Here is a 27,063-nt window from a genome sequence, read left to right as displayed (position 1 = left end):
AAAAACCAAACAAAAAACAAAATCTCACACATGAAAATCATGACCAAAGCAGACTTCAATAACTATGGGGGAAAAAAAAGAAAAAAAAACTATGGGGGAAAAACAGTAAGACTGATTGTACTAAAGGAGAAATTATCCTTTCGAACCCCCAATTTAGAGAAAGCATGTAGCATTCCTATAATAACTAAAATAAATACAAATGACATAAGATAATTCATTTATTATTAAAAATTTGAGTCTAATTCTATTTAATTGGGAGTTTACTGGCAAAAACTCTCTAATAAACATAACTGAAAATATAGCTTGGGGCTATAACAGGAAGTTTTTTTTTTTTTTTTTGTTTTTTTTGTTTTTTTTTTTGTTTTTGTTTTTGTTTTTGTTTTCCGGTACGCGGGCCTCTCACTGTTGCGGCCTCTCCCGTTGCGGAGCACAGGCTCCGGACGCGCAGGCTCAGCGGCCATGGCTCACGGGCCCAGCCGCTCCGCGGCATGTGGGATCTTCCCGGACCGGGGCACGAACCCGTGTCCCCTGCATTGGCAGGCGGACTCTCAACCACTGCGCCACCAGGGAAGCCCAGGAAGTTTTTTTATCAAAGTTAAATTTCAACCGATTCCACTTTGCTGTACACCTGAAACTAACACACTGTAAATCAACTGTACTCCAATAAAAATTTTTTAAAAATAAAAAATAAATTGAATTTAGTCTGGAAGCTTAGGGTAAGAACTTAGCTCATTGTATAGTTTGTGATTTTACCATGAAATATCACTTTAATTCAAATAAATTAGCAGTATTTGGCCTGTAGAGTATTTACGACATTTTCAAAATCTACAAAATGTTCATTTGGGCAACAGCTTTTAAGAAAGTAAAAATATTAAATTCTAAAGCCATAGAAGGTCAGGCTGGATGTATTTTAATTGTGGAGACAAAATTAATGAGATTTTAAACTATCAAATCTACATTTTTCCCTATGAACACAGTCTATATCTATTTCCTGAAAACTATTCTGGAGCTAGTCAACATCTGAGAATAGAAGTATTATTATTCCTATCTTGTTTTAATAAATCAATAATGTTACCTTAGTCAACAACATAGGTAACCTGTATTATGTCAGATATATAAAACTGATACAGAAATTATCTAAAAGCTTTGAAATAGTAAAACTGAAGGCTATATGCATTTGTAAATTAATACCTTTTGGTGGGGAGGAACTAAGGTACTTAAAGATACCATAACATCTTAAAATCTACAATGACAGGGAAAAACTACTAATACTAGCTTTTAAAACTCACAAGTTATAATAATGTAAAACAAATTTGCCATTTTAACTGATTTTCAATATGTTTATACATGTAATATAAATGACAAATATGTGTAACACCGTCTAAAAGAAAACAATGATGTACAAAATATTTGTACTAAATAAAATTATTGCATTTGATGTCATTTTCTTGAAAACTGAAATTACCAGATCCCTACTGATTACCAGTTCAAGTTAAAGGAAATGTGTGCCAATACCAGCTTCTGACAACAAAAATAAGAAGTTAAAGCTCTGCAAGTCTGTCTGATTTAGGTCAGGTAATCATGGAAACAAAAGAATATTTAAAATTATTTATTTTATCATTATGCACATTGAAGGAAAGCATTATAGACCAGCAGAGTTCTTTCCCACCATAAAATTTACACCCATTTAATTAGCTAGAAACACTAGCTTGAAGAGGTACTGATATATTCCATTTGTAATAATTTATCTACAGCAAACAATTGTCTTACAGTTGGAACATGTTGAAGAAAATATTGTCTCACAAGTCTTTTGTGTTCTTTGAGTCTCAATCACCAAGAGTTCAAGGGACTTTGAGAGAATCCTGGTGTCCTGTATGGTCTGATGAATGCATCAAAATCAAGCAGAGTATTTGTATTCTGAAAATACTCTTAGCTCCATACAAATGTTGCTTGGGTTGTGGAGCTCATATTTCTCCCACTGGCACTATGCATCTGAAGGACATTTTGTTATGAAAGTTTCACACCAATTTTGTTTTGTTCCTTCTTCATTAGCCGCTGTGCCTCCTTTTCCATTTTCTTCCTTTGTTGTTCTGCTGCTCTCTTTTCTCTGTCTGCTATCTTCTGCTGCCTGAAAAGAAACATATTCGTATTTTTACTTTTAGAAAACACTACACAGGTAAAATGGCGAATAAATTCCAGAAAGAAACAGCACTGCCCTTTTATTATCAACAAATTTAAGTTTAAAAAGTCTTCATTCTTCTCACTGTTTTGAAATATCAAAGATTTTCAAAAACAGTATATATATTTTTAATCTTTAGAACATGACTTGCAAAATAAAAAAGGTATTATCTCTGTTTTAAAAATAAGTAAAATGGGGGCTTCCCTGGTGGTGCAGTGGTTGAGAGTCCGCCTGCCGATGCAGGGGACACGGGTTCGTGCCCCGGTCCAGGAAGATCCCACATGCCGTGGAGCGGCTGGGCCCGTGAGCCGTGGCCACTGAGCCTGCGCGTCCGGAGCCTGTGCTCCGCAATGGGAGAGGCCACAACATGAGAGGACCGCGTACCGCAAAAAAAAAAAAAAAAAGTAAAATGGGGCATTCAGGTTAAGTGAAATGTCCAAAATCATAAGATTAAGGTTAAGAATCCACATCTCCTGATCCCTCTTCTTCAGATTATTTTCACTAAAACACTACTACCATTGGACCACACCTTCTTTTTGGTACCATTCAGAAAAGCCTGATATTTAGGATTAAATATTGTTATTATAATAGTTAAAAATAGTCAGCTAAAGGATGTCAAGAACACAGATGTACAGAGCACAAAGCAAAGAGAAAATGGAAACCTAAGACATGACTTCCAACTAGAAGCTAGAAATCTATTTAAAGATTTGACTAGTTCTACTAATGAAGGGGCAGAATGGTGGGTATTTACTAATTACACATTATGAAATACCTTCCCCCCAGTACCTCCCTAACTCCACTGATCTAGAATCACTAAACCCCTCTATATTTATTGATTTTTTTAAATTGAAGTAGAGTTGATTTACAATGTTCTGTTAATTTCCACTGTATGGTAAAGTGATTCAGTTATGCATATATATACATTTTTTAAAATATTATTTTCAATTATGGTTTATCACAGGATATTGAATATAGTCTGTATACTATACAGTCGGACCTTGTCATTTATCCGTTCTATATATGGTAGTTTGCATCTGCTAACCTCCAAGTCTCAATCCACCCCCACCCCCGCCCGGCAACCACAAGTCTGTTCTCTATGTCTGTGAGTCTGTTTCTGTTTCGTAGATAGGTTCATTTGTGTCATATTTTAGATTCCACATCTAAGTGCTCTATCTTATTGATTTGTATGGGAAGTGGGAGTAGGAGTGTGGTGATGAAATAGGAGAAAGAAGCACAGAAGTTGGTCCTGGGTCTGAAGGTTTAGGATATGAGAAAGTAAGTCAAGAAGCACACAAAACTGAGGAAGGAAGCTGTAGGGCACAGCTGGGCAGCAGATAGGCAGCACTGGATTATATAGAGAAAAATCTAGTGTGGATTACCCATATGTGGGACAGCTCAAAGCTGGCTATAGTGAGTGAAATGTATATACACTTCTCAATCATACTTACAAATGGGAGTAAGCAGAGGTATGGATGACCAAAATTCAAGAAAGCAGAGAGACTTAGTTTACGCAACATTTTGACCGTCACCATCAATTAACTAAAATTTCAAAAGAATAGTTTTTATAAATCTACTTTTCTCACTCTGCTCTGCTCACTTTCAAGCAAAACTGATATCTGCACTAAAAACATCAAAATGTCTGTGGCAAAAAAAGAAAGAGAAAAAGAATTAAAAAGGGCTGGCTAGGTTACAAACAAATAAGATAATCGAGCTTTGACCTAGCTACTAGCTGATATATAAACATCAACAATTAATATTTCTGGTACAAGAGGCAACTTAGACATTAATGCAGACAAAATATATTTTTCCCGTCCAGATACATGTCTGGAATCACTAAGGTACCAGAATCTTTTTCCTTAATGATACTGATCATAGTACTGGTAGTATTTAAAGTGGCAATGGGGAACAGGCTAGGTTAGAGGCTATGGATTACAGATACACTTTTAAAATTCTCAGTGTTATCCTGAGGGCGGTAACAACATATGGAAGTGTTCTTGGCTCTGCTTATGCAACCTGAAGCAAGAAACATGTCTATTACTGACTAATAGGCTCCCTCTCCCAAGCCGTCATATCAAAAGCACTAAGTTTGAGTTTTTTTGGTTTTGTTTTGCTCAGGGTGCAAGAAGATAGGGTGAAAAAGAAAAGGTTTTTGTACAGTGAATGTTCAGCTACTTGTGAACTCATAAACTCTACAGTGTTGGCATTAAGATTACTGGATTCAAAATGAATAGCTCCTTCCTTTATCATCCTTGTGGTTGATGACACCAATCATCACTAGAATCCCCAAAATGTTCTAAAATACCCAGACTTCTGTATCTATGACTTATCCAAAAGAAACAGAGTAAAAAATAAAAAATGAAAAAATAAGTGACACCTTTTTTGAAATCCATGCAACATAAATGTTTACAATTTTAAAACTATTTCCTTTATACTGAATAATTATCAAGCAGGAACTAAATATTTAAAACTCTCACAAATTTACTAATGTGACCCCTTCCTGTTTAAAAAAAAATGCTGAAAACAGTAAGGATAAGATCAAAAAAAGGTCAGCCTTAACTCCCAGTTATTTAACTACACCCCTTGCTGGTTGTTCAAGGTAATTATAATTTACCGGTAAAGACAGGAAAGGACAACACAAAAATGAAATCAGTTGTTTCGTTAAGATAGTCAAATAAAGAGTAATTCATTTTCTATCCAATTATAAAAGCCATATTTGAAAAAAACACATTGCTATATTTTACTTTATCATCTTGAAAAATGCAAAAGTAATTTAGATACATTTACATATCTGAGTTTTCATCAGTGATGACAGTCACAGACTCTCTCAAGGTAAATTTTCTTTTTGACCTAATGTGGTAGTAGCAAGAATTAAGTTTACTGCTCACAAAAACAAAAAAATAAGAACATAACCAACAAAAATAAACTTGAAAACCTCCAGAATAATATTTTCTGTAGAGCAGGCAGTAAGTATATGACTTATGTTATCTACCTCAGGGCTTTCAAGTACATAAATTGAAGTACACATACAAATGTAGAGTACAATACAAGTTATTTTCAAATAGCAGTGCTATTCACTGCTCTATTCAAATGAGCAGTGCTGGCACTATGCCAGACCACGAGGAAACAAAACTAAAGGTGTAACTTCTGACCTAGAGAACATACATTGTTGTGACTCACATTTCACGGTAGGACAATTTCAAGAGATAAATATATGTTATAGGGAATGAAGTATAAAGCATATAGTTCAATATGGTGTATATATGTAAAAGGTCTCATTCTCCATTAATAAATTATTCTTTTGTATCTATATTGCTTTAAATTGTTGGTTTCTGTGAGGTTTTAATCATATAGAATAGCATATGTAGTCTGAAATACAAAAAAACTATCCCATATTATCAAGGTTCAAATGAGAATGACGAAAAATACATTTGGCAGAATAAGCTTTCTTGACCTTAAATGTGACATGAACAAAACCAGTTCTTCTACTCAGGCTGCAGTGTAAATATTACTCAAATACCTCAGAACTTCTTCGGCTTGCCAGGCCGCATCTTCTTCTTCTTCCCATGCATTGGTATTTTCCTGCCAGGTATCCAAGTCACCTAATTCAGGCTACAATAAAACAAAACAAAGCAAAATTACAATGGTCAAGAGCCATCCTTTTTCCACTCAGTGGTCAAGACAGTATTTTTGTTTAAAAGAATTTATTATTTATTTATTTGTTTATTCATTTTTTTTGGCTGTGTTGGGTCTTCATTGCTGCGCGCACGGCTTTCTTAGTTGCAGTGAGCGGGGTCCACTCTTTGTTGCGATGCGTGGGCTTCTCATTGTGGTGACTTCTCCTGTTGCGAAGCACGGGCTCTAGGTGCACGGGCTTCAGTAGTTGTTGCTCGCGGGCTCTACAGCACAGGCTCAGCAGTTGTGGTGCACGGGCTTAGCTGCTCTGTGGCATGTGAGATCTTCCCGGACCAGGGCTCGAACCCATGTGCCCTGCATTGGGAGGCGGATTCTTAACCACTGCGCAACTAGGGAAGCCCAAGAAGAGTATCTTTTAAAGCATAACTCAGACCTTGTCATTGCCCTGTATCTTCTCCACTTTCTTAACACATCCTATATAGGCTCAAATGATTGCCCCTGGTTTGCCTGGAACTGAGGGATTTCCTGAGACGCATGACCTTCCATACTCAACAGTCCTGGCAAGTCCAGCTTTCTTCCTATTTTATGTTTTAAACGATACTCCTTTTATATTAACTTTTCTTTTTTTGCCTACTTTAGTTTGGAATAGACAAGAATAGAACATTTGTTCTCTCTGTTATCTCTCTTTTCAATAAGAAGAAGGAGTGGCGGGTGAAGGAAAGAGAAGAGACAGACTGATCCCAGGCTGGATTAGAGATGCCTGACTGGACTACTCTGTGCTGGGGAGATGAACTGGAAGAACCAACGTCTCCAAACTAGCATAGTCATCTCCATTTAAGCACAAGTAATTTTCTAGATTTTTCAGAGGCAGTTACTGTCTGGGTCCCAGGCAAAAATGACAGGTCAGGCAAAATTTACTCTTTATTGGAGTACTTCTTCTATATTGTGCTTCCCTTTGCCTGTCTTACTTACTTGATACCACCGGGCTGGCCACACTACCTTCTACTATTCCCCAGGCCAGACCTCTAAAAGTTTACTTTTTCTTTCCACAAACAATGAAAATGCTCATTCTAGAATGTTTAGTTGGGGGGGAAATAATTACATGCATAAAATAACTGGCACCAAGCTGTGAACAGATTTATTATATTCTCTTTTGAGTACTTAGACCTAAAACCGAAATAAAATGTGTTGAATTTTCTGCTCTTAACCATAAATGAGATACAATCCTCTGTTAAAAAAAATTTTTTTTTAATTCTGATTGTATGTTTAATGTAAATTTCTAAAAGTAAACTGGCTAAATCAAAGAAAAGGATTTTCTAAGTCACTAAATGACTCTCTTGAAAAGTTATACCAACTTATTCTCCTGACAGCAGTAGGTGGAAGTCTTGTTTCCTTGTATTTTTGTCAATACGAGTAGGTAATTGCCGTCTTTTCTATCTTTGCTAATATGTTAAGATTTAAAATGGTGTCTTGTTAATTTACTTTGAATTTCTTTGAGAACTAGTAAGACCAAACTTTTCTTCATGTTATCATGTTATGTCTATTTCTTATTTGTAAATTTATCCATTTTTCCACTGAGGTGTTTGACTTTTAGTGTATAAAACATTTAGACACAAAAAAGGTGAAATGACTAAGACCATAAAAAAAAGAGTAACTGATCCTTTAGTAGAGATGGTCTTCTAAGTAAAAAATAAAAGGTTTTAATTAACAGATTTGCTACATTAAAAACTAAATACATCTGCCCATCAAAAACATCCAAACCAAATTATAAAGCCGATAATAAAATTGTAAAAGATGACAGAAAAGAGTTAATACCCTTAGTATAAAAAGAGCTATCACAGAATTAGGAATTCTGTGGATTCCTAATCCACAGAAACTATGAGATAAAAAAAATATTTATTGTTGTTCAAGCCACTAAGTGTGGGGTTGTTATACAACAATGGATAACTAATGTAACCAAGCAGTCAATAATTACTAATCAATAATTAACTAATCAAAACATACTTAAAAGCTAGGGTCTGGGGAGGGGTCTGGACAGTGATGTGTTTTAAAAAGTTCAAAGGGACAATCATCGACAAGAAGACACTGGAACTCACCAAAAAAGATACCCCACATCCAAAGACAAAGGAGAAGTCACAATGAGACGGTAGGAGGGGCGCAATCACAGTAAAATCAAATCCCATAACTGCTGGGTGGGTGACTCACAGACTGGAGAACACTTATACCACAGAAGTCCACCCACTGGAGTGAAGGTTCTGAGGCCCACGTCAGGCTTCCCAACCTGGGGGTTTGGTAACAGGAGAAGGAACTCCTAGAGAATCAGACTTTGAAGACTAGTGGGATCTGATTGCAGGACTTCGACAGGACTGGGGGAAACAGAGACTGCACTCTTGGAGGGCACACACAAAGTAGTGTGTGCATCGGGACACAGGGGAAGGAGCAGTGAACCCAGGGGAGACTGAACCAGACTTACCTGCTAGTGTTGGAGGGTCTCCTGCAGAGGTGGCGGGAGGCGGTGGGTCACCGTGGGGACAAGGACACTGGCAGCAGAAGTTCTGGGAAGTACTCCTTGGCGTGAGCCCTCCAAGAGTCTGTCATTAGCCCCACCAAAGAGCCCAGGTAGGCTCCAGTGTTGGGTTGCCTCAGGCCAAAAAACCAACAGGGAGGGAACCCAGCCACACCCTTCAACAGTCAAGCGGATTAAAGTTTTACTGAGCTCTGCCCACCAGAGCAACAGTCAGCTCTACCCACCACCAGTCCCTCCCATCAAAAAACTTACACAAGCCTCTTAGATAGCCTCATCCACCAGAGGGCAGACAGCAAAAGCAAGAAGAACTACAATCCTGCAGCCTGTGGAACAAAAACACATTCACAGAAAGATAGACAAGATGAAAAGGCAGAGGGTTATGTACCAGATGAAGGAACAAGATAACCCTCCAGAAAAATGACTAAATGAAGTGGAGATAGGCAATCTTCCAGAAAAAGGATTCAGAATAATGATAGTGAAGATGATCCACGACCTCGGAAAAAGAATGGAGGCAAAGATCGAGAAGGTGCAAGAAATGTCTAACAAAGACCTAGAAGAATTAAAGAACAAACAAACAGAGATGAACAATACAATAACTGAAATGAAAACTACACTAGAAGGAATCAATAGCAGAATAACCGATAAGTGACCTGGAAGACAGAATGGTGGAATTCACTGCTGTGGAACAGAATAAAGAAAAGAGAATGAAAAGAAATGATGACAGCCTAAGAGACCACTGGGACAACATTAAACACAACAACATTCGCATTATAGGGTTCCCAGGGGGAGAAGAGAGAGAGAAAGGACCCGAGAAAATATCTGAAGAGATTATAGTTGAAAACTTCCCTAACATGGGAAAGGAAATAGACACCCAAGTCCAGGAAGCACAGAGAGTCCCATACAGGATAAACCAAAGGAGAAACACACCAAGACACATAGTAAGCAAACTGGCAAAAATTAAAGACAAAGAAAAATTATTGCAAGCAGCAAGGGAAAAATGACAAAATAACCTACAAGGGAACTCCCATAAGGTTAACAGCTGATTTCTCAGCAGAAACTCTACAAGCCAGAAGACAGTGGCATGATATACTTAAAGTGATGAAAGGGAAGAACCTACAACCAAGATTACTCTACCTGGCAAGGATCTCATTCAGATTCGATGGAGAAATCAAAAGCTTTACAGACAAGCAAAAGCTAAGAGAATTCAGCACCACCAAACCAGCTCTACAACAAATGCTAAAGGAACTTCTCTAAGTGGGAAACACAAGAGAAGAAAAGGACCTACAAAAACAAACCCAAAACAATTAAGAAAATCGTCATAGGAACATACATATCGATAATTACCTTAAATGTGAATGGATTAAATGCTCCAACCAAAAGACACAGGCTTGCTGAATGGATACAAAAACAAGACCCATATATATGCTGTCTACAAGAGACCCACTTCAGACCTACGGACACATAGACTGAAAGTGAGGGGATGGAAAAAGATATTCCATGCAAATGGAAATCAAAAGAAAGCTGGAGTAACAATACTCATATCAAATAAAATAGACTTTAAAATAAAGAATGTTGCAAGAGACGAGGAAAAACACTACATAATGATCGAAGGATCAATCCAAGAAGAAGATATAACAATTATAAATATATATGCACCCAACATAGGAGCACCTCAATACATAAGGCAACGGCTAACAGCTATTAAAGAGGAAATCGACAGTAACACAATAATAGTGGGGATCTTAAACACTTCACTTACACCAATGGACAGATCATCCAAAATGAAAATAAATAAGGAAACAGAAGCTTTAAATGACACAATAGACCACATAGATTTAATTGATATTTATAGGACATTCCATCCAAAAACAGCAGATTACACTTTCTTCTCAAGTGCGCACGGAACATTCTCCAGGATAGATCACATCTTGGGTCACAAATCAAGCCTCAGAAAATTTAAGAAAATTGAAATCATATCAAGCATCTTTTCTGACCACAACGCTATGAGATCAGAAATGAATTACAGGGAAAAAAACATAAAAAAACACAAACACATGGAGACCAAACAATATGTTACTAAATAACCAAGAGGTCACTGAAGAAATCAAAGAGAAAATCAAACACACACCTAGAGACATATGACAATGAAAACACGACAATCCAAAACCTATGGGATGCAGCAAAAGCAGTTCTAAGAGGGAAGTTTATACCTACACAAGTCTACCTCAAGAAACAAGAAAAATCTCAAATAAACAATCTAACCTTACACCTAAAGGAACTAGAGAAAGAACAAACAAAACCCAAAGTTAGGAGAAGGAAAGAAATCATAAAGATCAGAGCAGAAATAAATGAAATAGAAACAAAGAAAACAATAGCAAAGATCAATAAAACTAAAAGCTGATTCTTTGAGAAGATAAGCAAAATTGATAAACCATTAGCCAGATTCATCAAGAAAAAGGACTCAAATCAATAAAATTAGAAATGAAAAAGGAGAAGTTACAACAGACACCACCAAAATACAAAGCATCCTAAGAGACTACTACAAGCAACCGTATGCCAATAAAATGGACAACCTGGAAGAAATGGACAAATTCTTAGAAAGGTATAACCTTCCAAGACTGAACCAGGAAGAAATAGAAAATATGAACAGACCAATCACAAGTAATGAAATGGAAACTGTGATTAAAAATCTTCCAACAGGGCTTCCCTGGTGGCGCAGTGGTTGAGAGTCTGCCTGCCGATGCAAGGGACACAGGTTCGTGCCCCGGCACGGGAGGATCCCACAAGCCGCGGAGTGGCTGGGCCCACGAGCCATGGCTGCTGAGCCTGCACCTCCAGAGCCTGTGCTCCGCAATGGGAGAGGCCACAACAGTGAGAGGCCTACGTACCGCAAAAAAAAAAAAAAAAAGGTCTTCCAACAAACAAAAGTCCAGGACCAGATGGCTTCACAAGTGAATTCTATCAAACATTTAGAGAAAAGCTAACACCCATCTTTCTCAAACTCTTCCAAAAAGTTGCAGAGGAAGGAACATTCCCAAACTCATTTTATGAGGCCACCATCACCCTGATACCAAAACCAGACAAAGATACTACAAAAAAAGAAAATTACAGACCAATATCACAGATGAATACAGATGCAAAAATCCTCAACAAAATACCAGCAAACAGAATCCAAGAACACATTAAAAGGATCATACACCATGATCAAGTGTGATTTATCCAAGGGATGCAAGGATTCTTCAATATACGCAAAGCAATCAATGTGATACACCATATTAACAAATTGAAGAATAAAAGCCATATGATCAACTCAATAGACACAGAAAAAGCTTTTGACAAAATTCAATACCCATTTTTGATTAAAACTCTCCAGAAAGTGGGTGTAGAGGGAACCTACCTCAACATAATAAAGGCCATATACGACAAACCCACAGCAAACATCATTCTCAATGGTGAAAAACTGAAAGCACTTCCTCTAGGATCAGGAACAGGACAAGGATGTCCACTCTCACCACTATTATTCAACGTAGTTTTGGAAGTCCTACCACGGCAATCAGAGAAGAAAAAGAAATAAAAGGAATACAAATTTGAAAAGAAGTAAAACTGTCACTGTTTGCAGATGACATGATAGTCTACATGGAGAACCCTAAAAATGCCACCAGAAAACTACTAGAGCTAATCAATGAATCTGATAAAGTTGCAGGATACAAAATTAATGCACAGAAATCTCTTGCATTCCTATACACTAATGATGAAAAATCTGAAAGAGAAATTAAAGAAACACTCCCATATACCATTTCAACAAAAAGAATAAAATACCTAGGAATAAACCTGTATGCAGGTTTAGGGAGACAAAAGACCTGTATGCAGAAAACTATAAAACACTGATGAAAGAAATTAAAGATGATACCAACAGATGGAGAGATATACCATGTTCTTGGATTGGAAGAATCAATACTGTGAAAATGACTATACTACCCAAAGCAATCTACAGATTCAATGCAAACCCGATCAAATTACCAATGGCATTTTTTACAGAACTAGAACAAAACATCTTAAAATTTGTATGGAGACACAAAAGACGCTGAATAGCTAAAGCAGTCTTGAGGGAAAAAAACGGAGCTGAAGGAATCAGACTCCCTGACTTCTGACTATACTACAAAGCTACAGTAATCAAGACAATATGGTACTGGCACAAAAACAGAAACGTAGATCAATGGAACAAGATAGAAAGCCTAGAGATAAACCCAGGCGCATATGGTCAACTAATCTTTTACACAGGAGGCAAGGATATACAATGCAGAAAAGACAGTCTCTTCAATAAGTGGTGCTGGGAAAACTGGACAGCTATATGTAAAAGAATGAGATTAGAACACTCCCTAACACCATACACAAAAATAAACTGAAAATGGATTTGAGACCTAAATGTAAGACCAGACACTATGAAACTCTTAGAGGAAAACATAGGAAGACACAACTCTTTGAAATAAATCACAGCAAGACCTTTTTTGATCCACCTCCTAGAGTAATGGAAATAAAAACAAAAATAAACAAATGGGACCTAATGAAACTTCAAAGCTTTTGCACAGAAAAGGAAACCATAAACAACACGAAAGGACAACCTTCAGAATGGGAGAAAATATTTGCAAACGAATCAACGGACAAAGGATTAATCTCCAAGATATATAAACAGCTCATGTAGCTCAATATTAAAGAAACAAACAACTCAATCCAAAAACGGGCAGAAGACCTAAACAGACATTTCTCCAAAGAAGACATAGAGATGTCCAAGAGGCACATGAAAAGCTGCTCAACCTCACTAATTATTAGAGAAATGCAAATCAAAACTACAATGAGGTATCACCTCACACTAGTTAGAATGGGCATCATCAGAAAATCTACAAACAACAAATGCTGGAGAGGATGTGGAGAAAAGGGAACCCTCTTGCACTGTTGGCAGGAATGTAAATTGATACAGCCACTATGGAGAACATTATGGAGGTTCCTTAAAAAACTAAAAATAGAATACCATATGATCCAGCAATCCCACTACTGGGCATATACCCAGAGAAAACCATAATTCAAAAAGACACATGCACCCCCCAATGTTCATTGCAGTACTATTTACAATAGCCAGGTCATGGAAGCAACCTAAATGTCCATCGAGAGACGAATGGATAAAGAAGTAATGATACATATATACAATGGAATATTACTCAGCCATAAAAAGGAACAAAATTGAGTCATTTGTTGAGACGTGGATGGAACTAGAGACTGTCACACAGAGTGAAGTAAGTCAGAAAGAGAAAAACAAATATCGTATATTAATGCATGCATGTGGAACCTAGAAAAATGGTACAGATGAACCGGTTTGCAGGGCAGAAGTTGAGACACAGATGTAGAGAACAAACATATGGACACCAAGCGGGGAAAGCCGTGGGGGGGTGGGGATGGTGGTGTGCTGAATTGGGTGATTGTGATTGACATGTACACACTGATGTGTATAAAACTGGTGACTAATAAGAACCTGCTGCATAAAAAAATAAATAAAATTAAATTTAAAAATTAAAAAAAAAAAAAGGGCTTCCATGGTGGCACAGTGGTTAAGAATCTGCCTGCCAATGCAGGGGACACAGGTTCATGCCCTGGTCCAGGAAGATCCCACATGCCGCGGAGCAACTAAGTCCGTGCACCACAACTACTGAGCCTGAGCTCTAGAGCCCACAAGCCACAACTACTGAGTCCACTTGTCACAACTACTGAAGCGTGCGCGCTTAGAGCCTGTGCTCCGTAACAAGAGAAGCCACCGCAATGAGAAGCCTGCGCACCGCAACGAAGAGTAGCCCCCACTCGCCATAACCAGAGAAAGCCTGCGCACAGCAACGAAGACCCAACACAGCCAAAAATAAATAAATAAATAAATTTATTAAAAACAAAAACTAAGCTTTCTTTGGGTTATTTGTATGGAAATATATTAATATAAATGTTTCAGACATTACATGAAATTCCTAAAAATCTTATATGTACTGGTAGAATGTTATAAGTTATAATCCTAGTTATTACTTTAAAATGTATATCTCAGAAATAACTAAATTTCCTTGTCAATTGTATCATCATGAACTTTCATCAAATCTTTAACCGTGGTCATTTTTAAGTCTTCTGTCATTTACAGACAGTTCTGGGTGTACTCTGATGTTTTTGCAAAAATGTTCCTATAAACGGGTTTCATCTTCAAGGAATTCATGGAAGAGACTAACAAGTACAGGTTTCTGGCAACTGACTATACTGCTGAACTGAATGAATAAGCATTTTCAGAACTCTAATGGAAAACTGATGAATTCATAAAAGTGCTAACAAAAGATCAAGATAAAAAAAATTAATTACATGGGACTGAGTGAACTGATGAAGATGATTTTAATTTTTGTGACTTTCTATTTGAATAAAACAAAAACCCCCAAAAAACCAACATCTACTTACATAAGCAGATTGAACATTAAGCAAGATGCAAGAATTTAATATTTTTCTTCCCTAAGTGCAAAGTAATGGTTTGCGTTTGAGACGTACACTTATTGGTAATCTGGCTATCATTTTATATATTTAGTCACTGCTTTTTATATTGCAGTTCTAAGGAAAGCTTTTAGTCTAGAAAGTACTTTATATATACTTTTGAGTACCTTCGACTTCCATTTCAGACTCCTCATATTCCAAATGTGAACTTGTCTTAATCAGTTGGAAAGGATGTAGAGATTTATGGAGCTAACTTAAGAAATAGAGCACTTCTACTGAGAAAAGAGTTTTCTCATACCAACACTAGATAAAAAAAAGACTTAGTTTGATATAAGAATTTCAGTCATTTATAGGAGAGTTTCCACAATGATTTTTCCCTTTAATTTGTTTCAAATAAATTAAATGTGACATCTCTATATCAATAAAAAAAAAGAAAAAAAAAGTTCAAAGCTGATTCTGATAGCCTCCAAGGTTGAAAATCACAGCTATATACTTTCCTCACTACTTTTGTCCATAGAAGTGTTGTATTTAAGTCAAATCTATTTTAAGTTAAACCACACTTTAAATGTAAATATACTCTACTAGGGAAACAATTCATAACTTACTTAAAAATAACCTGCTATTAAGGTTAAATTTTAGTGGTAATCTCTTTAAAGGTCATATTTTTTTTTTCACACACACACACTGTATTTTATTTTTACAAGAGATAAATAAACTGACACCAAGCATTGTAAATGGATGACCACAACAAAAGCAACGACTGCAATTACCAAACACTAAACACACTCACACTATGTCATAATATTGACATTCAGTCCAGTAATCCTCCACCGTAACAGGTCCTTTACTTTGCAGTGAAAATTGATTTGTATATTTTTTGCCTCTGAGTCCTTGTGGGATTTTTTTATTTTTATTCAAACAGAAAGTCACAAAAATTATAATCATCCTCATCAGTTCACTCAGTCCCATGTAATTTTTTTTTCATCTTGATCTTTTGTTAGCACTTTTATGAATGCATCAGTTTTCCATTAGAGTTCTGAAAATGCTTATTCATTCAGTTCAGCAGTATAGGCAGTTACCAGAAACCTGTACTTGTCACAGTCTTTTCCATGAATTCCTTGACGATGATACCCTTTTATAGGAACATTTTTGCGAAAGCATCAGAGTACACCCAGAACTGTCTGTAAATGACAAAAGACTTAAAAATGTAAAGGTCATATTTTTCAACATTTTTGTCTCTATCTTTTATGTGTACAATGGACCCTGATCTTCATATCTGATATAATTTATAATCTCATAAAAGGACAGGATTGGTAACGTCTCTTGATCTGCTACACCTGTTTCAAAGTCATACAAATACTATGTTCAATTCATTTTAATTTTTTTCTTCTTCTTTTAAGAAAATAGAAATGAAAAAAAAGCTCTTGCCTAGATACCATTAGCATACTTACAGATTGATGAATAAAAGGCATATCTTGTGTAGCTGCTAGTCTACTAGAGAAACCTGTGCTACCATCTGGGATGCCAAAATTTAATGGTTCTCTCTTCTTAATAATGATCTGAAAGATTAATCGAAAGAGAATTATAGGAACATTTTACACATCACTATATAAACACAGACAAATTAACTGACCAAAGCATTTTATAATTATTTAAAATATGTTCTACCTTTCTCCTTTTAAAATTTAAAATGTAAAAAATTTTTTTTTTAAGTCTATATAGAGTACCAAAATTCTTAGGCAATTGTCACACAAATCAGTTGCATACTAAGAAAAATTATATTTCACTTTTTTCTAAAACAATAAATTTTCCTCTTCCTCTTTCCTCTTTCCCTACTTTTCCTGGACCCCCCCAAAATATAATTAGGCATTTTTAGTCACTGTATTAAACAAGAACATGTATCATATCCTACCAGAAGTATAACCAGTTCTCTAAGCATGTGGGTATCTATGAATACATTAACTCTTTCAGGCCAGTAGTATTAGTTTTGTAGCTTAAAAGTATTTTCATTCTAACTAATTTATTAAGGTACTATTGCAATATACTGAGTTCCTATTAAGAGCAGCAAAATAGACTTTCAAAATAAAAGGTACTCATCTACTAAGAAATTCATTTAAAACTCCTTGAAAAATATACCACTTAATGTATTTGGACAACTCAACAAAAACAACTATGATTACAGCATGTAAATGTTATCAGCCTTGAAAATCTAAAAATAAATATACAGATGAAACTGGCTGGAAGCTAGAAGAGGGTGAAAAACCCTATTAGAGAATTGTGGAATAAATAATGTCCTCATTTTATAAGTATATTTATAAAAAATATTTTCTATGCTTGATTGAACAATGGAACTTTAAGTATTTTTTTCTTTTGAAAACAGCAGGATGACTGATGAGGTAGACTGGAATAAAAACATTACAGTATTTGAAAAGGGGGTAAGAGGGTATGAAATAAACCCCCGTTTACCATAGTATGCAGTCAGTGGACAATATCTGTGATTGGTAAATCAAGACATAGCAATATAAGAATACTATATGCAGATATGATGAATAATGCTAGAAGCCCAAACAGAAAAAGTTATGGGTGGCTGCTTTTAGAAAGGAGAACTGGTATGAAGAATAATGGGGCAGAAGTCTATTGCTTTTCTTTTTTTGTTTGTTTGTTTGTTTGCGGTACGCGGGCCTCTCACCGTTGTGGCCTCTCCTGTTGCGGAGCACAGGCTCCGGACGCGCAGGCTCAGCAGCCATGGCTCATGGGCCCAGCCGCTCCGCGGCATATGGGATCTTCCCGGACCGGGGCCAGCAGGCGGACTCTCAACCACTGCGCCACCAGGGAAGCCCTATTGCTTTTCAATATAAGCTCTTGTATATTCTTTGATTTAAAAACAATTTTCAGGGACTTTCCTGGTGGCACAGTGCTTAGGAATCCGCCTGCCAATGCAGGAGACATGGGTTCGAGCCCTGGTCCAAGAAGATCCCACGTGCCACAGAGCAACTAAGCCCGTGTGCCACAACTACTGAAGCCCGTGCGCCCAGAGCCAATGCTACACAACAAGAGAAGCCACCGCAATGAGAAGCCCGCGCACCGCAATGAAGAGGAGTTCCGGCTCGCCGCAACTAAGAAAGCCGGCACACAGCAACAAAGACCCAACGCAGCCAAAAATAAATAAATAAATAAATTTAAAAACAACTTTCAAATGTACATGTACTATTTTGATAAAAAGAAAGGAAAATACTCAGCCGTTGTTCTTTTTCTAATAATTCCCTGCATCTTTAAGTGATTGTCCATATATAACTATATAACTCAAAAGGGATAAAATAAAGTGTGGATGACTACACAAACCCACAACGATTACACTAAGTTCTCAGAGCCTTGCATCAGTTTGATAATGGTTATAAACAATGGAAACTACTTATCAGTTTGTAGACAGCACTAACCTGTGAACTAATCTTTTAAGGTTAGAACTGTATCTTATTCAGCTTAGTCTCCATAGCAGAGACTGGAGTCTAGAACATGACATACAGTACGATTTCTATAAATGCTTAGACACAATTTTAAAAGACTTGGGGGTACAATTTACTAGATCTGTGTCCAGGTCACTTGAATATATAAGCTTCTTTAACATGACAGAAAACACAATTGCTAATTAGAAATAGGCTTTCTAACAAATACCAATTATACTAATTTTAATTATAGGAATCTGAAGAGTGGTTTAATAGCTTTATCTCCAAAAGCACAAATCTTTAACATACTTTCTGGGTTTTCCTTATAGTTGGTGTCATGTCCTTAAAATAGTCAGGTTCCAGTTGTTCTAAAGCATTTTGCTGTGTTGCCACATTCCCATTCCCTCCTTCAATCTTTACACTTGTGGGTGCATCTTCATCCCAGGAAGTCCACTCTTCAACATCTGTCTAAATTTAATTCACCATTTATTAGCAAAATGAGCTTTCTAAAACATTGGTTATTCAAACTTCTTTGACCAATGGGAAAATACAAATTTTATACCACATACCAAAACTAGATGAAAAGTTTAAAAAAAATATTCTATGAGTTGGACTTCTGTTCTACCCATTAAAAAAATACAAACAACAAAAGAAAAGAAAATTTTTTTGCTTTAAAAATTGAACTGACATTAAAACTACAGCCCACAGAAGGAGACTTGGAACTTGCAATCTAACCTTAACCAGGTTTATTGCCTGATAAAATAATAAATAACAACATTCTTTATAGTATTTAAATAAGATAGAGTCCCAAACATAATATTCAACATATCCATGAAGGAACCTGCAAATGAACAATGAAGAAATCTCAACTTGAATGGAAAAAGACAATCAACAGACACAAAACCCAAGATGATATAAATGTTGGAATTATCTAAGACTTTAAAATAGTTATTATAAAAATTCTTCAATAAGCAATAGCAAACACTCTTAAAACCAATAAAAAAAAAGAAATCCTCAGCAAAGAAACAGAAAATAAAGAACAAAATAAAAATTTTAGAATAAAAAAATTTAGTAACAACAATAAAAATCCTGACCCTGACTACCAAATTAATTTCATGACATACTAATAGTCGGCAATCCAGTTTGAAAAATATGGTTCTGGAATGCTTATTCAACATTGAAAAAAAAAATTACCTGCTTAGGAACGGATGAATAATCAACTGTAGTTGGCAAAGTTATTTGGTCTCCACTTAATTTCCGTCCTCTGCCAGATCTAAAACAAAAATGAAATAATTTATTTCAAGAAACTACCAAAACAAGCATGGGTAAAAGCACTACGGACAGTAACTTAAGGCTTATAAGAGAAGGTCTTTTTCAATTTGTGAATTATTTATTTTAATAATTAACAATTGTTAAGATATGAAAAGAAAAATCTGTTAAGATATGAAAAGAAAAGGCATGTATCAAATATCTTTTAAATATTTTAAAAATACTGGACAGGATAACCCAACAGCTTTTTGGCTTAGGATTCAGAATTATAGTCAAATTCAGGAAGAATATAAAGCCAAAAACAAAAACACAAACTGATTTCAAACCATGCTCCTAAGAGTACTGTGAATTCTGTAAGTGAAGCTCTCGGATACCTATCCTGTTTTAACCAGGGTGGCCTGGCTTTTGCTTTACATAGTTGGTTTCTCATTAAGATTACTATTAAGAAGTTTGAAAATCACTGGGTTCAACTATAAACTGTACTCAAGTTTTAAGGATTAATGGGAAAAGTACTATATTAAAGAAGATAAGTATTGTCACAGAGTTGTTAAGAGCATGGGCTATGGAATCTGTGTAAACCATGGTTTTCAATGTTACTTCTATTAATTATGAATCTAGATAGAATTACCTATCTCTCGGCCTGAGTATCCTCATCTGTAAAAGGCAGGTATTCAAACCTACCTTTGCAAGGTTGTTGTGAGGATTTAACTGACATTTAAAATAGCTAGACACTAGACTGTGCCTGCTTTTTAATAACACATTAAAAACTGGTAGCTATTATAAATGATCAGTCACTTGCTTCATTTCAAATAATCTATGAAGCATCTGCTTAGAACTAGTTGGTAAAGTCAGCTAAGTTTAGAAATCATACTTTGTTTAAAGGATGAATAAAAAAAGTAATACAGTCTACTACTAAATTTATGATGTAAACCTGGTATTTTAGAACACATGATCTAGGTTCTTTCTGACAAGAAAAGCTTATTCTAACAAAGGGTCAGTTTTCTTTCAAACTGAACATACAATCAATCCTAAACATATTTACGTTGACAAGAGAAGTTCATAGTGACAACAAAAATGTCCTTAATATTTTTAAATCAAAGGCAGTATCTTATACTAAAAGTAATCTATATTCAACAAAAGTTTTAGAAAATAACAGATGCAAAGAGAAAAGCACCTATAATTTACCACCACTGTTAACACAACTACTTCTTTTTAACCTCCAGCCTCCTGGCATTAATACCCACACTCATCCTGCTTTAACCTAGTTTTTTTCTGGCTATGCTACTTCTAACAATAAATTCAATGCCACTTAATCTTCAGAGTTTTAGTAGCTATAAAATGGCCATTTAGCTTGAGATTACATTTCCTAGCCTCCCTTGCAGCTAGGTGGCTAAGTTCTGGATAATAGGCTATGAACAGAATTGTGTGTAACTTCTAAATCATATCCACTAAAAATAAGAGCTGATTGCCCTCCATTTCCTCTTTTATTTTATCCTACTCTTACTGTGTCGGTACTTTTTTCACAGTACTCCTAGGCCAAAAGAAATACCTAACAATTCCACTGATTAAGTAGCTAGGCCCAAACAATTTAATACTTATGTATGTCCTATCTGCTTAGTAGCCATTAGAAAAAAATACATATGAATTTAAAGGAAAAATAATATGTTGATTTCACTCTTTAATAACCACAATTACTTATTAATGGAATGTGTGTGCCTGTTGGATATTGCACAGCTCCTCAAGCCTTGGATTCACCCTTATTTTCTGTTCCATATTAATTTTGGTTTAGTACTTGCTTTTAATTACAACCTAGCTTTGCAAAGATAGGTCACCCAAAATACAAGTAAACAAAAACTTATCTCAAATATTCAAGAACATCATCAAAACATACTGCAGGATCTAATGTTGCAAATGTGAACTACCTTGAGCCAACAGTTTGTTTAGTGTTTAATAGACACTATCACATTCATTGTGTTTTGTTGGAAAATTTGAAGTATCCTACAGTACCCCATGAGTGTAATGCAAGCCCTGAAGTACCTTGGCATACGGTTTAGGAACTATAGCTCTAGGGTCTGGTAGTATGACAAAATAGAAGGAATCTGAGTCTCTGAATGACTTACTGAAGCAGAAGGACTTATCTACCCTGGACTACCTGTACATTCTGGAATATTATTTAAGAGACAAAAAAAAAAATCTATTCTGTTTGGGGTTTCTCTGTTAAAGTGGTTTTTTTGTTGTTGTTTTTTTTTAACAGAAAAATAACACTCATAATGTAATATGTAAAGAAATACCTATGGGGGCTTCCCTGGTGGCGCAGTGGTTAAGAATCTGCCTGCCAATGCAGGGGACAGGGGCTTGAGACCTGGTTCCGGAGGATCCCACATGCCACAGAGCAATTAAGCCCGTGTGCCACAACTACTGAGCCTGCACTCTAGAGCCTGCAAGCCACAACTACTGAAGCCCGTGTGCCTAGAGCCTGTGCTCTGCAATGGGAGAGGCCACTGCAATGAGTGGTCCGTGCACCACAAAGAAGAGCAGTCCCCGCTCGTTGCAACTGGAGAAAGCCTGCACACAGCAACAAAGACCCAATGCAGCCAAAAATAAATTAAAAAAAAAAAAAAAAAAAGAAATACCTATGCCTAATTCCACCTAACCATCTTAAAATATCCTGATAATAAAACAATTATGTACATAAAAACTTTCTGATGATTACAACAATGAAAGTTAGTTTATCTCTGAAATTCTATAGTACTAAGAATGTTATTTTAATGGAAGATGTAAGAATTTGAAAGAAAAGAACTGAACCTCTACTTTCTAGATTTGAAAAAATATATAAAAATCTGAAAAAAATACTAGAGATTAATAAATGAATATTGCAATCAAGATATTTAGCTTAAATATAGTATGTCCTGCCTTTTTGTAGTTACAAAGGTATCTAAAATCAGCAAGAAGATAACCAGGTCAATTTGAACATAAAATTTCTTTACCTGCATATTAATCTCTTTAGGAATGAGAATACTGTTGCTAGGCAGGTACAAACTTTAAATAACCGAAACTGTGTGATAGCCATGGTGGGAATCAAAACCTGTGGAAAAAAACACAAAAATAAATGCATTAAGGTGATTTCATAAGCTATACTCATGTTCTGAAGTCAACCTGAAAAGTCCTACTATGAACTGTAAAAATCAGACATATTTTTTACTTTCCTTTAGAAAGTACAAATATAACACAGTAAATTTAAAAATTAAAATGTAAATCATATTGACAAGAAAGTTTTGAAGAGTTTTGAATAGTTGGGAGGAAAAAAAACCTTTTCAAACTACTCTTAGAATGTTTTTTTAAATTGTACTTAAATCATCTATTTACAATGTATTTATAATTTTTCTATTAAAAAATGAAAAATCAAAAAAGTATAAAACAGTATATACTGAGTCTTCTGCACCTTTTGAAATCTGAATCATATGAACATATTAATACTATTCAAAATATATAAAACTTTTAACTTCTAGATAGATACATTTTATCATACCCATTTTGTAGATGAGGAAATTAAGACAGGTCAAATAACTTATGGGCACATAGCTAATAAACTGGAAGTGAACTGTAGAGATCATCTAGTCCAGTAGTTCACACATATTTAAAGAAATAATGATAACTGGGCCCACCCCTAGTAAATCAATTAAATCATATTCTCTGAGGGGTAAAGTCCAGTTATAGCTAATAAGCCAACAGAGAAGATAGAAAATACTCAATAGAAAAGGTAGCAGAAAACAAGGTAAAGGGGAACAAATATTAGATGGAACAGCAAATAGCAAGAGGATAGAATTAAATCTAACTGGAGCAATAATCTCATTAAATGCAAATTTAAAGCCAGAGATTGTTAGATAGGATAAAAAAAGGAATTATATCATTACACGCTGCCTGCAAAAAATGTACTTTAAGTATAAAAACACAAATAGGTTAAAAGCAAAAGGATGACAGAAAAATATACCATGCTAACACTAACTGAAAGAAAGTTAAATTGACTATTTCAATGTCACAGAGTAGATTTTTAGGGAAAATAATATTAGCAGACATAAAAATGTTCATTTCATAGTGATAAAGGGGTCAGTTAATCAAAAGTACATAAGAACCCAAAACACATGTCCCTAATAACAAATTATGCCAATATCAAAAAAGAGAGGTGACATTACTAGAGAGCCTGCAAATAGAAGAGTATATTGAGAAAGTATTATAACTTTATGCCTATATTTGACAAGATGAAATGGACAAATTCCTTGAAAGAAACAAGTTATGAAAGCACAGCAAGAAAAAACAGATAACCTGAAAATCTCTGTATTTATTAAAGAAATTGAATTTGTAGTTAAAAATCCCCCAAGCCCAGATGGCTTCATGAGTGAATTCTATCAAATACTTAAGAAGTAATACCAATTCTACACACACTGCCAGAAAACTGAAGGAGAGGGATTTTTTATCAACTCACTCTTTGAGGCTACCATTACACTGACACTAATCTAGACCAAAGACATGATCAGAAAAGAAAACTAGAGACCTGTATCTTATGAACAGACACAAAACTCCTTAAAAACAACCAACGAGAAATAGAAGGGAACTTTCTCAACCTGACCAAGGACATCTATGAAAAACCCATAGTAACATGAGACTTAATGGTGAAAAACTGGACACTTCCCACCTAAGATTATGAACAACATAAGCACATCTGCTTTTGTCACTTCTGCTTAACACTGTAGCAGAGGTTCTGGCCAGTGCAATCAAGCAAGAAAAGGAAATAAAAGGCATTCAGACTGGAAAGGAAGAAGTAAAACTGTATCTATAGTCTATGTAGAAAATTCAATGGAATCTATAATCAACTGTATTTTTATGTTAGCAACAAATGATCACAAACTAAAATTTTTAAAAATTATAAGAGTACAGAAAATATAAAGTACTTAGGGACAAATCTAATGAAAGACTTATGTATTAGAAACTACAAAATATTGATGAGAGAAATTAAAAGACCCTTATTAACTTAAAGATCTTTCATGGCTCAAAGACTTGATACTTTTAAGATATCAAATCTCCCTAAATTGAACTACAGATTCAGTGAAATCCCAATCAAAATCTCAGCAAGCTTTTTTCTCTAAAATTTGATAAGCTAATTCTAAAATTCATATAGAAACGTAAAGGACCTATAATGGTCAAAACAATGTTGAAAAAAATCAAAGCAGAAGGGCTAATACTACCTGATTTCAAGATTCATTATAAAGCTACAGTAATCAAAATGATGTAGTACTGGAGTCAAGACTGATAAATAGATCAATGGAACAGAACGGAAGGTATAGAAATAGACCCACAAAATATGAACAACTGAAATTTATGAACATGTGAAGGCCATTCAGTGGAGAAGGGACAGTCTTTCTGACTAATAGTGCTGGAAAAACTGGATACCCATATGCCAAAAAAAGCCACCAAAACCCCAAAACCTTCAATCCATATTTCACACCATTTACAAAAAGTACTCAAAATGGACCACAGATGTAAATATAAAACCTAAAACTAGGACTTCCCTGGTGGTGCAGTGGTTAAGAATCTGCCTGCCAATGAAGGGGACATGGGTTCGAGCCCTGGTCCGGGAAGCTCCCACATGCCACAGAGCAACTTAAGCCCATGCGCCACAACTACTGAGACTGTGCTCTAGAGCCCGCAAGCCACAACTACGGAGCCTGTATGCCACAACTACTGAAGCCCATGCACCTAGAGCCTGTGCTCTGCAACAAGAGAAGCCACCACAATGAGAAGCTTGAGCACCACAAAGAAGAGTAGCCCTCGCTTGCTGCACTTAGAGAAAGCTACGAGCAGCAATGAAGACCCAACGCAGACAAAAAAAACAAAAACTAAAACTACAAAACTTCTAGAAAAATAAAATTGGACAAAATCTTTGTGACCTGGGTTAGGCAAATATTTTTTTAGATACGATACCAAAAGCACAATCCATAAAAAAAAAAGGATAAACAGGGCTTCATCAAAATTTAAAACTTCTACAATTCAAAAACACTGTTAAGGGAATAAAAAGACAAGCCACACAGACTGGAAGAAAATCTTTGCAAAGCACATATCTGATAAAGAACTTGTATCTGGAATACATAAGAACCTCTCAAAACTCAGTAAGAAAACAACTTAATTTTTTGAAAATGGGCAAAAGGTGTGAATAGACACTTCACCAAAGAAGATATACAATGGTAAATAAGTACATTGAAATAATGGTCAACATCATTAATCATCAGAGAAATGCAAATTAAAACAACACTTATTGCTCGCTTTGGCAGCACATACACTAAAACTGGAACGATACAGAGATTAGCATGATCCCTGTGCAAAGGTGACACACAAATTCGTGAAGCGTTCCATTTTTTTTTTCACTTTGTTATACAGCAGAAACTAACACAACATTGTAAAACAATTATACTCCAATAAAGATGTTAAAAAGAAAAACACTTAAAAACCATTACACACATGTTAAAATGGCTCAAATTAAAAATACCAAGTACTGTCAAGGATGTGAAGCAACCATAACTCTCATACACTGGTAGTGGGAAGGTAAAATGATACAGCCATTTTGGAAAACAGTTCGCAGTTTCTTACAAAGTTAAACCAACATGCAGCATATGACCCAACCATTCTACTCTTAGGAATTTACCCAAGATAAATGAAACCATACACCCATTCAAAAACGTGTTGTTTTTGAATAGCAGCTTTATTTTATTTTAAAATTTTTTTTTATTTTTGCGGTACGTGGGCCTCTCACTGTCGTGGCCCCTCCTGCTGCGGAGCACAGGCTCCGGACGTGCAGGCTCAGCGGCCATGGCTCACGGGCCTAGCCGCTCCGCGGCATGTGGGATCTTCCTGGACAGGGGCACGAACCCGTATCCCCTGCATTGGCAGGCGGACTCTCAACCACTGCGCCAGCAGGGAAGCCCAGCAGCTTTATTTTTAATAGCTCCAAACTGGAAACAACCCAAATGTACATCAACAGGTGAATGGATAAACAAATTGTGGTATATACATATAAAAGAACACTACTCAACAATAAAAAAGAATGAACTACTACTGCAAGCAATAGCATGGATATATCTCAAAACAATTAAGCTGAATGAAAAGAAGCCAGACAAAAAAAGAATATATACTATATGATCCCATTTATTAAAAAAAAAAAGCTCTAGAAAATACAAACAAATCTCTAGTGACAGAAAATAGATCAGTGGTGACTTGAGATGGGGCAGGAAGGGGTGGGAAGGATGAAGTACAAAGGAGCATGAGTACTGGAGGTACTGGATATACTTACTATTTTGACTGTGGTGACGGTTTCACAGGAGTGTATATATTAATCAAAACTGATAAAATTTCACATTTAAAAAATGTGCAGTTCATTTTGTGTCAACTGTAGCTCAAAAATCTAGTAAAAACAATCTAATAAGACATTAAAAAAACAGTATTATGTCATGAGT

The 27,063-nt window shown here is 35.7% G+C and overlaps 1 protein-coding gene and 1 non-coding gene across 2 annotated transcripts; one reads left to right on the top strand and one right to left on the bottom strand.

Annotated features, from left to right (window-relative positions):
* Nucleotides 1-711: 711 nt before the first annotated feature.
* Nucleotides 712-22,630, bottom strand: EBAG9 (estrogen receptor binding site associated antigen 9). Its single transcript, XM_065895437.1, has 6 exons — nucleotides 22,546-22,630; nucleotides 19,484-19,562; nucleotides 18,599-18,757; nucleotides 16,298-16,405; nucleotides 5,697-5,788; nucleotides 712-2,128 (listed from the first exon to the last, which is right to left on the bottom strand). The coding sequence occupies exons 1-6, from the start codon at nucleotides 22,626-22,628 to the stop codon at nucleotides 2,008-2,010; spliced, it is 642 nt and encodes a 213-aa protein (XP_065751509.1). The 5' UTR covers nucleotides 22,629-22,630; the 3' UTR covers nucleotides 712-2,007.
* A 3,238-nt stretch (nucleotides 22,631-25,868) lies between these two features.
* LOC136137389 (U6 spliceosomal RNA) lies at nucleotides 25,869-25,972 on the top strand. Its single transcript, XR_010656728.1, has one exon. It is a non-coding gene; the product is annotated as a U6 spliceosomal RNA (small nuclear RNA).
* Nucleotides 25,973-27,063: the final 1,091 nt, after the last annotated feature.

Source organism: Phocoena phocoena, chromosome 17 (assembly GCF_963924675.1).
Source record: "Phocoena phocoena chromosome 17, mPhoPho1.1, whole genome shotgun sequence".
Taxonomy (NCBI): domain Eukaryota; kingdom Metazoa; phylum Chordata; class Mammalia; order Artiodactyla; family Phocoenidae; genus Phocoena; species Phocoena phocoena.
This window is presented reverse-complemented; position numbering and strand designations above follow the sequence as displayed.

Coding starts and splice junctions, on each gene's coding strand:
- EBAG9 (XM_065895437.1), bottom strand. CDS start 22,628: ATGGCTATCACACAGTTTCGGTTATTTAAAGTTTGTACCTGCCTAGCA. Junction 16,406..18,598: donor CTATAAGGAAAACCCAGAAA/GTATGTTAAAGA, acceptor TTAATCTTTCAG/ATCATTATTAAGAAGAGAGA. Junction 5,789..16,297: donor TGCCTTTTATTCATCAATCT/GTAAGTATGCTA, acceptor GTTTTATTGTAG/CCTGAATTAGGTGACTTGGA.